Here is a 12,646-nt window from a genome sequence, read left to right as displayed (position 1 = left end):
CTTTTCATATTTGTTAAAACAGTCATTACGATTTAACAGCATTATATGTTAAATATAATCTGTTTAAAAAAAATCTGCATTCTCTGGCCCCACCATGTCTTCAATTTGATATAAAAGAAACCGGCAGAGCCGAGGAAAAACAACCAGAGGACAGAAGGCGGGACTTACAACATGTCAATCACTTGTTTGACACCTGTTAATGATTTGACCCCAGAAAAACCCTTTATTCATAATAGAATCTGACTATTTGAGTAAAGGGAGTTCTCTGGTTAAGACCGTCTTGACCTAAGATGTTTCGACTTTACAACGGCCGTCCCCCGTCCGCCATCTTTGATACTTGTCAAGATGGAGAGGAGTGAGGACCAGGTTCCTTCGCAATAGCTAAGCACAACCTCCCCTTCTTCTTCTCCATCCTCCTTTCAGCAGTAATGCTAAGTACATCATCTTGTTTATTTCAATGTATTTGTTTTTTATACAAAGTATTTTGTTGTAAATTCTGACTTTAATGGTGGAATCCGACTTAAGTCGAAATTTGAGTTAAGTCGCTACTATAGGAACGGATCTCAGTCGTACACCGCGGACTCCCTGCATTTGAGTAAATGTTAGCAAACTTCCTCCTGTCCCCACGAAGAGTGCCCCCACATCATCTCTTCTGTCTGTCTCTGATTGGTTGGTTTTCCTTGACACAGTCGGTTCTTGTATATTAAATTGGGGCCAAAGATTTTTTTTCTCCCAACAGATCAAATCTAACATACTACAAAGTCAAGATGGCTGTTTTAACAAATATGACAAAAAGTGATTTACAGTATTTTGAAAATTGCTAATTGCCCTTTACATTTATACATTTGCTGTGATTAATTTAAAAAGTCGAGTATCATATTGGAGTGATTCCCAACCAATGCTTGATATTTAAATCGGGGATGCAATTGGAAATGACTGAATTTGACTTGTTTTTACATAATGTTTGCCAAAAAAAAAATTATTTAAGGTAATTTCCAGCCTATAAGCTGTGACTTTTTTTCACACGCTTTCAACCCTGCAGATTATGCGGTGATGCGGCTAATTTGTGCATTTTTTCTAACGACAACTCGATCAGAAAAGCTAAGAGTGAGACCGGTGGAATAGATGTGCCGGCCCTGTTAGCGCTGCGCTAGCGTGAGTGCTGTGGCTGCATGTTGCTGCTTTGGTTCTGCCAGGTCTCAGAGATTTTTACCGGTATGTTTTTTTTTTTTAACCGTCCCTGTTAGTGCTGTGCTACCGTGATGCTGCTGTGTAGCTGCCGCAGCTGTTTTTTTTTTGTTTGTTTTTTTTTTACTGGTGGTTTTTTTTGTTTTTGTTTTTTTTTTTTTTTTTAACCAGCCCTGTTTGTGCTACCGTTTTGTTGCAATGTTAAGCTAAGCTAAGGTATTAAAACTTTGAAAAGTCTTTCTGTGTACCGCCTTTCTTTGTACATATTTCGTGTTTCAATGAGGATTTCAATGTGGGCACTTGCGGCTTTTACACAGGTGCGGGTTATGTATGTACCAAATGGTATTTCCTTTACAAATGTACTGGGTGAGGCCTTTAATCAGGTGCGCTCTGTAGGCCGTAAATTACAGTGCTACAAATTGGTTCTTTTGATCTGTATGCCAGTGACGACACGCAGAACAATTAAAGGCTCTTCCATAAGATAGCAATTAACCATAAAAGGAATAATAGCTTTGTGTCCAATCAAATAGGCAAGTAAGTAAATTTGTGTGGGTCTATTGAGATATTATTTCAGCATACTCCATGTACTTTTTGTGCCATTTTTGGTCAGTGGTGTGCCATGAGATTTTTCTCATGTAAAATATGTGCTTTGATTCAACAAAGGTTGAGAATCACGGCGCAAACGTAAGCTAATTTTGCACGCTTTTCTTAATGCATCTCCTCTCAAATGTGGAGCTACAAAATGCTCCAGTGGCATCTAAAGCACACCAAGGAAGGACACATTACACAATTATGACATCACATATTTGAAATCAGAAGCAAGCCTTGTGATGGCCGAAGGTCTTTCAAGTTATATCGCAACTATACCTTGAAAGCTTCCCTTCGTCGGTATTCTAGCTTGGCCATCTCTTCTGCTACCCAACCGGGGATATCAGGGATGGCAACATGGATGATGTACTTTAGGAGGATGGCAAAGTGCTGTAAACCACGAGACCACAGAGGGACAGGCACAACACATCACACATCAAGGTCCATATTTTGCATTCTATTCTCTATACTCGTGCAAAACCTCCTGTGAGATTTTGTCTTCACTAAGGCATCATGATGCACAACAACAACAAATAGCAAACCATGCACTTTGAGTATTGAAGTATCTCGTGATGAAACACACATTGGTTTATTCCACTGCTGCTCAGGAATGGCAAATACAGAAAATTTTTCATCCATTCACAGCTTCATCCTTCATCCTTGGTTCGAGGGTTTCTCTGGACCCTGTCAGCCAATTTAGGCAAGAGGAGTGGTACACCCCGGACTGGTCGGAAACTAATCTCAGGAGATACACATCCAAACAAATACGATTGTATTTTATCAATATGAAAAGTCTGAAGTAACTGTCAAGACAACAAGAGATTTATGACCACGAGAGGCTGACATCAAACATTGTATTGCTTCAAATAGTGAATTCTGCAGTAACAGATGCTGAGCCCCTCATTAAAGGGAAATTCTGGTGGTTTGGGTCAACAATGACTCCAGTAGGTCAAGTAATATGTACTGTATCTTGACAATGTCATGTTAATCCTCTCTCATTTGAGGTGTTTTGGCGGGTCACATGACCTACATGATGGATGCGACGTGTGAGGTGCTGCACCAAAGGCTTGATTACATGGGACACCATTAGCTCCATCGAGTGGCAAGTCTGGCGAGGGACGTGAGCGAACTCCCCAAGCCCCAGCGCCAGAGCTTGCTCGTCAGACTCCCCGTCATTCCGCTCGTAGAACCATCCAAATATTCAACATTACTTACAGCCAAAGCTCGCTCCCAGCCCCGCCGCTCGGCAGAGCTCGCTTGTCAGACCCTGCACTCGCCGGAGCTTGCTCGTCAGACCCCGTGTCATTCTGCCCGAAAAACCATCCGAATGTTCAACATTACTTACAGCCAGAGCTCGCTCGAGGCCCTGTTGCTCGGCGGAGCTCACTTGCAGACACCGTGTCATTCCCATCGAAGAACCATCCGAATATTCAACATTATTTACAGCCACAGGTTCAAATCTGTATGGAAGTATTCCTTCGTCTTCCCGATCAACCAATAATGATATTTCTTCATCAGATGAGGATTAATCTGAGAAATCACCGCTAGGCATAATGGTGTCCCGTGTAATCGAGCCTTTGGTGCGGCACCTCATACGTCACATCTGCGCATGTTGGTCTTGTGACTCGCCAAAATGGCGGCGCCCCTGAAAATTCGTAATTGTCGATAAAAATCTTCTCAAAACACCATTAAATGAGAGACGGTTAACATTACATTATCTAGATACAGTACATATTACATGACCTATTGGATACATTGTTGATCCAAACCACCGAAATTTCCCTTTAAATAACAGGTCAGTCATCCAAATGAACAAAATAGATGCCTCTTTTTTTCTCCTATCAGGTAAACAAGAAGGTGTCAATATCCCGTAAACCACCATCAAGAAAATATGGTACTGTATCTGAGGGAATTGATAGCTCACCCTAGCTGAACCTAACGATGAAAAATGCTATATAAAATTGATGGCAGATGCATTGAAATTTTTAGCCTAAAATGAATCCAAGCACTTCTAAAGCTCTGATTTAATATCGCCTCGGTTTGAACCGAGCTACCTCAAGCTTTTTTGATCTGTGTCTGAGTCATTTCACTCTTGACATTTTAAAGATGGATTGGATATTGTAATAATGTGCTAATTTTCAATCCCATTTCTCAGCTACCAACAACAACCTGTCTTAGACTGGATTGAATGGGCGTCTTGTTTTGACACAAAGGAATAATTGATGAAAGTTTCTCAGTTGAATGTTCTATTATTCATAGAGCACATAGAGACAAAAGCAGACAGACGCCAAATGCTATGTAGTCCCAGACAGACTACAATAACTAATTTGGGCCATAAACTCCTAAAATCTGTGAGGCTGCTCCTTTGACTATTAAAACAAACAAATAATAAAATACTCCTTAAGCGCAATGCCTTTACCAGAAGCCTACATAAAGTAATATGAATACACACTCATGCGCACACATATTTTTAGTCACTTACTGTAAAAATATCTTTTTTTTTATAAAGAAAACCACAAGTATGTGGTAGTATATAAATATTAGTATGACGCCCTCCCCCCAAAAAATAAAGAAACAATAAACACGATGTCTGACTGCCCATTGCTCATGTATTTTTTGTTCAGACTATCCTTTGACACCATTAAATCATCTTAAATTGAACATAATTTTCTTTACTTTTACTCATTAGACTTCTATATACAATATGTCAATAAACACCTAAAACAAAATGAGTAACGGTCAGTCAAAGAGTGTTAATTTTTTGGGCCGGATACCTTATTTAGATACAGTGTATATGATCCTGTTCAAAAGTTTGAGGTCAGTTAGCAATGCCTTCATTATTGAAAGAAAAACAGTTATTTTCAATAATTATAATATTAAATTAATCAGCAATAAAGTCCAATAAACTATTCCTAAATTCTTGTATTTTAAAGAAAAGCACTTTTTTCAGATAGTGTAGTCTATGCATGGGTTTTAGTTTACCACATTAATAATGTCGAGGCTTTACACGATCAGGATTTTTGGGCCCGTTCACCCATCAGCGGGTTTAAAAATAATAACTTATCCGAACACAACATGGACCCATTTGTCCATTTAAATAGGATTTGAACGGTCCACAGAACTGTGAGGCCAACGCTCTAATCAATTGCTTCACTGTGCTGCTGGGTCAAACTTACTGTAATTAAATTACTTTATTGTAATTAAATTACTTCACCCACACCGAAACTTTAGACCATGATTCAGCCGAATGGCACCATGTTAACATACAACCACTAGTAAGAGCGCTAGCACTAGCTTGTTAGGCTACATATATTTTGTTGCCTGTTTACAAGTCGTATCGTATTAAAAGTATGTGAACACACCTCAAGCAGACTTTCCACAAATGTCCTCCCCTGTCCAGAGCAGCGATAACCACCAATACACGTTTTTCCTAATTTTGTCCTCATGAAACAGTCAACGCGATCCACTCTTGTCGTTGTCGCGACGGCAAATTAGTCTATCTGGTCGCATCTGAGTTGACAAGATAAAGCCCACTGATCGTAAAAAACAGGATGCCTTGCTATCAGAATAGAAGAAGACTTTATTGCAGTAGTCTGAGTGCAATTGTGAAAGAGCAAATTTGTTTTGTAGTCTGATCTGGGCATTACATGTAGTTTGTCTCAGATGTGTTATCTGTCTGATGGCACTGACATGTTTTTTTTTAAATAACTATCGGCCATCAGATATTTACAGAATTACGTCAAAAGACAAACAAAAGTATAAATACTACTATGTATAAATAAACTAGCTTTTGGATTCAGATATAATGTGCACAATTACAATGCTGAGTAAATGTCTTTTGGGGAGCCGATTAAGGCAAAGTATGACATTAAAACCAATCAGCATAAAATGCCAATTATCTTACGATTCCGATCAGATCGATAAAATTGGCGTGACGTCTAATAATGTCTAGACTCTATTTCATATTAATTTATTATCTATCACATGTTATGTTTTTCCTCCAAAATAAGTAATGAGAAATGGGATTTTTTTCACAAGCTAAAAATAAATTAACCTGAAAATTTTGTCTAGAAAGACATTAAAACACATTAACAATAAATAACCTTTATTTCTGATAAGTTTAATTCTTTACTGAGCGATAAAAGTAATTCTCTCCCCCTAAAAATAGAATAAAAAATAAATCAATCAGAAATAGTTAAGTCTTTTTTTGACCACATTAACAATGTTTAAACTTCATTTTTGATCCTTAATGAACAATATACAAGATTGGCGTTACCATGGAAAACATGAAATTGTTTGGTGTTCAGACTGTATCTCGCGTGACAGTTTTTTTTTTGCTTACCTCCAGCAAAACAATGGAGACGACGGTCATCTCAGGACTCAGCCAGGGGAAAAGGCGCTGCAGTTGACCACACTGACCAATAAGGTAACAGTTAACAATAATGGCTATCAAACCCATGGCCTCCATTGCAGTCTAGGGGTTGAGAGAGAAGTACAGAATTTTTGCACAGGCTAACATGGACCCCAATACAAAACAGTAAACCCTCAAGGCTTTTAAACCACTGACCTGCCATTGCCCAATGTTCTCCACCCTCTGGCCAAAGGGCCTCTGCAGGCCCGTGCAGAGCTTGAGGGCATCGCTGCGGATCTCGATGATATTGTTGATGAGCGCGCACATGGCTGCCAGCGGGAACGCAGAGGAGAAGAGAACCACGTAGCCGAACTGAATGAACATCTCTTGGTAGTCCTGAAGTGTATCCTGTATTGCCCAACAACATTTTGCTCAGCACTTAATGAATGTAAATGATAGCCCTCCTGCATATACACTACTCATGAAAAGTGTGGGATGTTGGGCTTTTAGGTGACACTTCAGGTTGGACCCGCAACGCTCTATAACCTTTACATTTTGTGAGTAATATTTCTGGGTAACCCACCTCATAGGTCTGCATGCAGCTTTCAATTTCAGCCTGCGCGAGAGTGACAGTTTGGGGTTCTTCTGGTGGATCAATCCAGGACTTTTTATCCCCTTTGGCCTCATCCACAGTTTTTCTTCTTTGTCGTAGACCGTTTGATTCTCTTGAGGAGTACCCAGTGGCGTTCTCTTTGACCTCCTGTCAATGCAAATAATTTGCACACTTTGTACAGTTGTAGTATTTTCTGTATGTAGATAATATCATCTTTTACTGCAAAGTAAAAAAAAAAAAAAAACTTGACTAATGAAAATTATTCTTATAACACTTGCAAACGCACTCTTGGAGGAAGCTTTCAGGAAAGGACTTTGATAAAGCCTTGTTACATTTAAATACTGCATAGTGAACCACTGCCTTCTTGCCGTTTGCCACAAGATGGTGCCAAGGGCCAGGCTAATAGGAAAGTAGTAATTGAGCAAGAAGTTTTGCTGAAGTGACATATCTCGAGAGACAGACACCGGGTACTCCAGTTTCCTTCCACATCCCAAGATTATGCATTAACTGGAGACTCTAAATTGCCCCTAGGTGTGATTGTGAGTACAACTGTTGACTGTATGTGCCTTGTCATTAGCTAGCAACCATTCCAGGGTGTACCCTGCCTCCTGCCCGATGATAGCTGGGATAGGCTCCGGCACTCCCATGGCCCTTGTGAGGATAAGCGGCTGAGAAAATGGATGGATAGATATTTATTCAACATCTTCATGAGGCCGTCCATTACTCAGTTATTACCTAGACTCCATTTATCCAATTCCTGTCCCAATTATCCCCACTAGGGTCATGGGTGGGCTGGCGTCTCTCCCAAATGACTTCGGGCGAGAGATGGGGTCCACCCTGAATGATCAATTCGGCCTACGGACAATTTAGAGTCTTCAGTTACATGCCTGCGTGGTTTTTCTCCGGGTACTCCAGTTTCCTCCCACATCCCAAAAACATGCAAAATTAATTGGACACTCTACATTTCCCCTAAGTGTGATTGTGAGTGCGACTGTTGCCTGTCTCGATGTGCCCTGCAATTGGCTGGCAACCAGTTCAGGGTGTACCCCGGCTCCTGCCCATTGACAGCTGGGATAGGCTCCAGCACTCCCTGCGACCCTCGTGAGGATCAGTGGCAAAGAAAATGGATGGAAGGGTGGGTACATTGAAAATAGCAGGGCTTTACTATTTGGAAACAGTAATAAAGCACATGAAAAAAAGAGAATTAATAAGAGGACTATTTACCAGCAATTCAAGATCGCTGTCCTCATCGCAACTATCAAAAATACTAGATGGATCCATTCCGTCCTCTACTAGAGTGGGGCTGTCCTCAGGGAAGTTGTCATCCGCCGTCTGCGTTTCTGCTGCGACATCCTGGTAGTCGACTTTCTCCGTAAAGCTGACTTTCCGTTGCTTCAGGGCACTATCATTCATATCCCACTCTTCTTCCGACAGTCTGAAACCAGCTTTCAAATCCCCTCTTGCCTTTGGCTGTGAGTCCGTGCCTGTGCTGTCACTGGCTGGGAGTCCCCTGGGCCCCAGGAAGGAGTACGCTGTCATTGACGCTTGGGCCTTTCCCAGAGCCAGGCGGCCGTACTTGAGGATGATAGCTTGCAGGAGTTCCCACAGCACCTTGGGGGTGAAGACACCCAGCTTGTTTTGTTCATAGAGGTAAGGCTGGAGGACCTCTTTAATGTTCTGGAGGAACTGACGGAAAATTAGCAGTGTAGCAAGCATCTGCGAAGAAACATGAAACATCTTATCCGAAAAACAAAGCTTGCATGGCTTTGCGCGAAAGTGTCAGAATAAAAGATCATTATTAGATATTGTACAGTAACTGTTTTGCTGTAAAATAGGTTGTTTCTTTGATTTTTTCCCCCGGTTACTTGGCTATTTTTTTTATGTATCTCTATGTATATATATATATATATATATATATATATATATATATTTATATGTGCCATAGTAGCAGCTTTTATTCAGCATGATGGCATTCTTATCTCACCTCCTTTAGTCGCTCCATATCCTTGAGGTAGAATCCAATGTAGAAAAGACTTAGATAAGAATTGATGAATTCAAACTGCGTGACACAAAACCCAAGACTAGTCACACGCCTTCAATGGCCATCATTGCATGACTAAAAGAGAAGTGGAAGGAAGAGTCACTTACGAAAACCATCTTGATAATGAGGTTATTGTCGTAGGCACTCTGAAGTCTGTAGTTTTCTGGAAAAAAAAATTGGTCATCAAGTCATTAAAGCAAATAATGTGTATATGTTTATGTACAAAAAAAGGGTGATTTGTTATTCTTACTTACCCATGTCATTGAGCCAGTAGGCAATCTTCTTATAAACCTCATCACATATGGTTACAGTAATGGCCAGCAGGATTTTGGGAATAAATCTTGTGATCCCAGGTAGCTCCTGAATCTCCATCACCACTTCCTATAACACATATTTAATATGTGCTATTCATTTATATTTTCTCATTCAATCCCTGCAGCGCTACAAAGACCTTGAGCATAAATTATACAGAATATTTGAATCTGTTTAACCTTCGATGGAGCAAGGTATAATTGTCCAAATAGACGACACTATAAATACACACACGGGTTCTAAGTCCGTTTTCTGGTCCAAACCTGCAGTTCCAAACAGAGGAGCATGATCAGGAAGACAAAACAGAGACAGAGGAGGCAGATGGGGAGGCTGACCAGCCATCTGAACACAGCCCTCTTCCATGGAGGATAGTAGAATTCTTCACACCCTGTTATGGGACTGCAGCGTTTTACACCCTGCGTGTAGAACAAGGACAGAAGAATTCCACTGAATGATGAAATGACTACTGATGTCTTGAAAATGTGGATTGCAAATCTTTTATAATGTTGAGTAGGCGAGTTGTCATTTCAAAGTTTGGCTCAACTGCAACCCTTTTATGCACAACATGGATTCTGGCTCGGTTTTATTTCGACATAAGAATGAATCTGTAACCCTTTGTTTTTCATGGTTAATGAGGACCATAATCCCCCCATAAAATGTGAAAAACCGCGAAGTAGGACTTTTTCTTTTTGATGTACTGTTCACTTAGGAATCGATTCTTTTTCCTTTGCCTTGTCTAGGTCATGTTACCTTCAAGGTAGTGGCTGAGTATGAATTCAATAGTGTGTTCTGCACAACACATTTCAGCAATTGGTGCGGGAAAAAAAAGAACTCAATAAAAAAAGTACAGCTAGGTTGAAAAATTTTCAGAATCCATATGAGATAAGTCAGCGGTTCGTAATTTTTCTTTTTTTTTTTTTTGGGACCAAGGAGCACCACCTAAATAGTATTTAGTTCTACAAATATTAAGGGCCACCTCCATGACAACCATTGAAATACAGTCGCAGAGCATGTCTTCATCAAAAATGATACAGAGGTTTTAGTTCTAGAAGCTATATTTAAATTTATTTATTTTTTATTTATATATTCAAAATTGCAATTTAAACTTTTACTACTATGCTTGAATATTTTAAAATGAAAAAAACTGTATTGATGTCATCAGTCAATAAAAATAAAGGATTAAATGCACATGCATTGAACCTAAAAGTTAAATACAGCTAAACTGCACTTAACAAATATACTGTACTGGATTAAAATGAAATATTAAGACACCGTAACAAGAGGGAAGGTGGACCTTGGACTCATGATTCCTGATTTAGTACAAAGAATCAAATTATTAGCCTGAATGACTCAGGAATTTATGAGCTCAAAACGTTTGACCACACTAAATTCTGGCCAGAGACTAATGGTAGTATTGCATTACCTCAAATCATCCCTTGAGCTGAAAGCACGTACAGAAAGATTCATGACACACTTGATAGGCACTTTCACAAATGAATAGAAAAAAATGGGGCGCAGGCTCCCGCATTCATTCGTGACGCCTACCCTGAACTGTGGTCTCGGCTCCTCCAACGACTCTGCTGGGCTGTCAAGGGTTCCCCACCTGTACGCCAGCTCTGCTTCTCGCCTCTTCCAACGCTCGAGAAACAAGGTGGCCCACACAACGTTGAAGAGTGCAAATACCACACAGCATATATCCTGACTGGTCTAGATAAAACACAGACACGCAGATACTATCTTAAAATCCTTCTAAATTAACACACTGCTGTGAATTGGGCTGTTAAAAACCAAGTGAAATTTGAATGATTTAAAAAAAAAAAAATCAGGAAGAAAATAAAATGAGATTTCAAAATTGTGGAAAATCAGTTTTCTGCGCTTTCAAATTTTTGAATTTAAACCATGTCAGCTTTCCTCCATTTTCAACAGTCCATCACCAATTACCAGTACAGTGGATCCCCGTTATTTGAAGGCAATATGAACCAAACTGTGAATAGCAAAACCTTTAACCATTAAAAACAGCACTTTAAGTTGACCTGGGTTATATTTGACAATCTTTCCATTTGTTTCGTGAACTTAAAAAGTAAAGCGGGCAAGCAATGCAAAAACACGAGAAATACTGCAGTAGAGACAACTCATGCCAGATCTCAAATTTCACTTCACGGGGTCTTTAATCTGGATAGCAAGGCTGTGAATAAATGCTCAATGATTCCATAAGAGCATTCTCGCTTCTATATTGCTCTGACACGACCTCCATTTATTACCGGCTGTACATAAGGAGCTGCATACAGCAGAAAGTGTCAATATTCACATCCACATTATTCACACCTCCGGGCAATTTAATCTTCATTTGTCAAAGGACAAAACCCACATAAGCACAAAGAGCACAAGCAAATGCAACGCAGAAAGATTCCTGCACAGACTTGATAGCCCACACTTGCATTCCTAAGCCTACTCTGCCAAGCACATACTCCGCTTTGCTTTAAGGTACCTGATCGGCTTCTGCAAGTATCCATAGAAGAAAGCCGATGACGGCAGGGTAAAGCATGGAGTTGGTGTAGAAACCGAGCCAGGCAAAGTACATGCCAATCTTCACTCCGAAGTAGTCGCAGATATCATCTGCATCACACAGGAAAACAGACTTACCGATTAAAGTTGGAAGCAACCACTGACATTTATCGTCCTAATGACCAGTTCCATACCAAGGGGCTGTCTTTCACAAACAGCCTGGACCCAAGATGTCATCAGCTGATTAAGGATCCTCTGCTCATGGAGAGGAAACATCTGATGGATTACACCACGAGCCACCAATTCTGGAACTAGAAAACATACAGGCATTTAATTTGTGGTGCCTGCATTCAAAAAAAAAAAAAAAAAACCCAGTACATTACAGAAGAGTGCCGAGTAGAAGAACTCTAAACATTTATAATGTATCATAGAATTGATGAAGGTTCCCTCGCGCTCTTGTGTTACATTAATAGTCACCACGCTATAGTGATTTATTGATGGGTTTTTATGTTTATACACAGACATTATAATACATGCAGTATTTGCCGTGCATTTTGTGCTCGCTTTGTGTTCAGTGGTTTTAAAAAGTGTCTCTAAATGTGTAAATATGGGTTCGCTCTATTTCCCAGATGAATACAGGCAATTGGACAGGATGGAAAAAGTGAGAAACAATATAAATGAGTTTACTGATAGGTTGACCCTCCAAAAAGTGAATGTTGTGAAGCGCTTCCCCCTGTTTGGCTCGCAGGTTGTCGAGCCAATACTTGATGATGCTCTGACGTTCCTGAAAAAAAGAATCCTAATATTCAGGTTTTCTTTTCCAAAAGAAACATTTTAGATACCTTTTCAGAGTTTTCCTTACATCACAGATATGGTTAATATATTTGTAAGATATGGTAAGGTATGGTAAAGATATAGTATGCCATAGAAAACCTACATTTTTACTGAATTTAATCCTCTAACAAGCTTCTCAGCAATTAAGATATCACTTTCTTATGAAGAAGATATTACATCCCTATTATCAAAAATGAATCAATACAATAATAAA

The 12,646-nt window shown here is 39.8% G+C and overlaps 1 protein-coding gene across 2 annotated transcripts in view; it reads right to left on the bottom strand.

Annotated features, from left to right (window-relative positions):
• The window catches only part of LOC133511138 (anoctamin-8-like), a 30,255-nt gene that overhangs the window by 3,706 nt on the left and 13,903 nt on the right, over window positions 1-12,646 (bottom strand). For both annotated transcript variants that reach the window (XM_061839799.1, XM_061839800.1), the window contains 13 exons: window positions 12,286-12,382; window positions 11,793-11,909; window positions 11,582-11,709; window positions 10,639-10,800; window positions 9,357-9,509; window positions 9,036-9,162; window positions 8,889-8,944; window positions 8,725-8,799; window positions 7,965-8,456; window positions 6,711-6,887; window positions 6,344-6,535; window positions 6,119-6,250; window positions 2,056-2,166 (listed from right to left, as the gene is read on the bottom strand). In XM_061839799.1, the coding sequence (XP_061695783.1) occupies window positions 2,056-2,166; window positions 6,119-6,250; window positions 6,344-6,535; window positions 6,711-6,887; window positions 7,965-8,456; window positions 8,725-8,799; window positions 8,889-8,944; window positions 9,036-9,162; window positions 9,357-9,509; window positions 10,639-10,800; window positions 11,582-11,709; window positions 11,793-11,909; window positions 12,286-12,382 (2,019 nt within the window). The remainder of the gene's footprint in view (window positions 1-2,055; window positions 2,167-6,118; window positions 6,251-6,343; window positions 6,536-6,710; window positions 6,888-7,964; window positions 8,457-8,724; window positions 8,800-8,888; window positions 8,945-9,035; window positions 9,163-9,356; window positions 9,510-10,638; window positions 10,801-11,581; window positions 11,710-11,792; window positions 11,910-12,285; window positions 12,383-12,646) is intronic.

The sequence above is a fragment of the Syngnathoides biaculeatus genome, chromosome 13 (assembly GCF_019802595.1).
Source record: "Syngnathoides biaculeatus isolate LvHL_M chromosome 13, ASM1980259v1, whole genome shotgun sequence".
In the NCBI taxonomy this organism is placed as follows: Eukaryota; Metazoa; Chordata; class Actinopteri; order Syngnathiformes; family Syngnathidae; genus Syngnathoides; species Syngnathoides biaculeatus.
The sequence above is the reverse complement of the archived record's forward strand: the minus strand, read 5'-3'. Positions and strand labels throughout refer to the sequence as shown.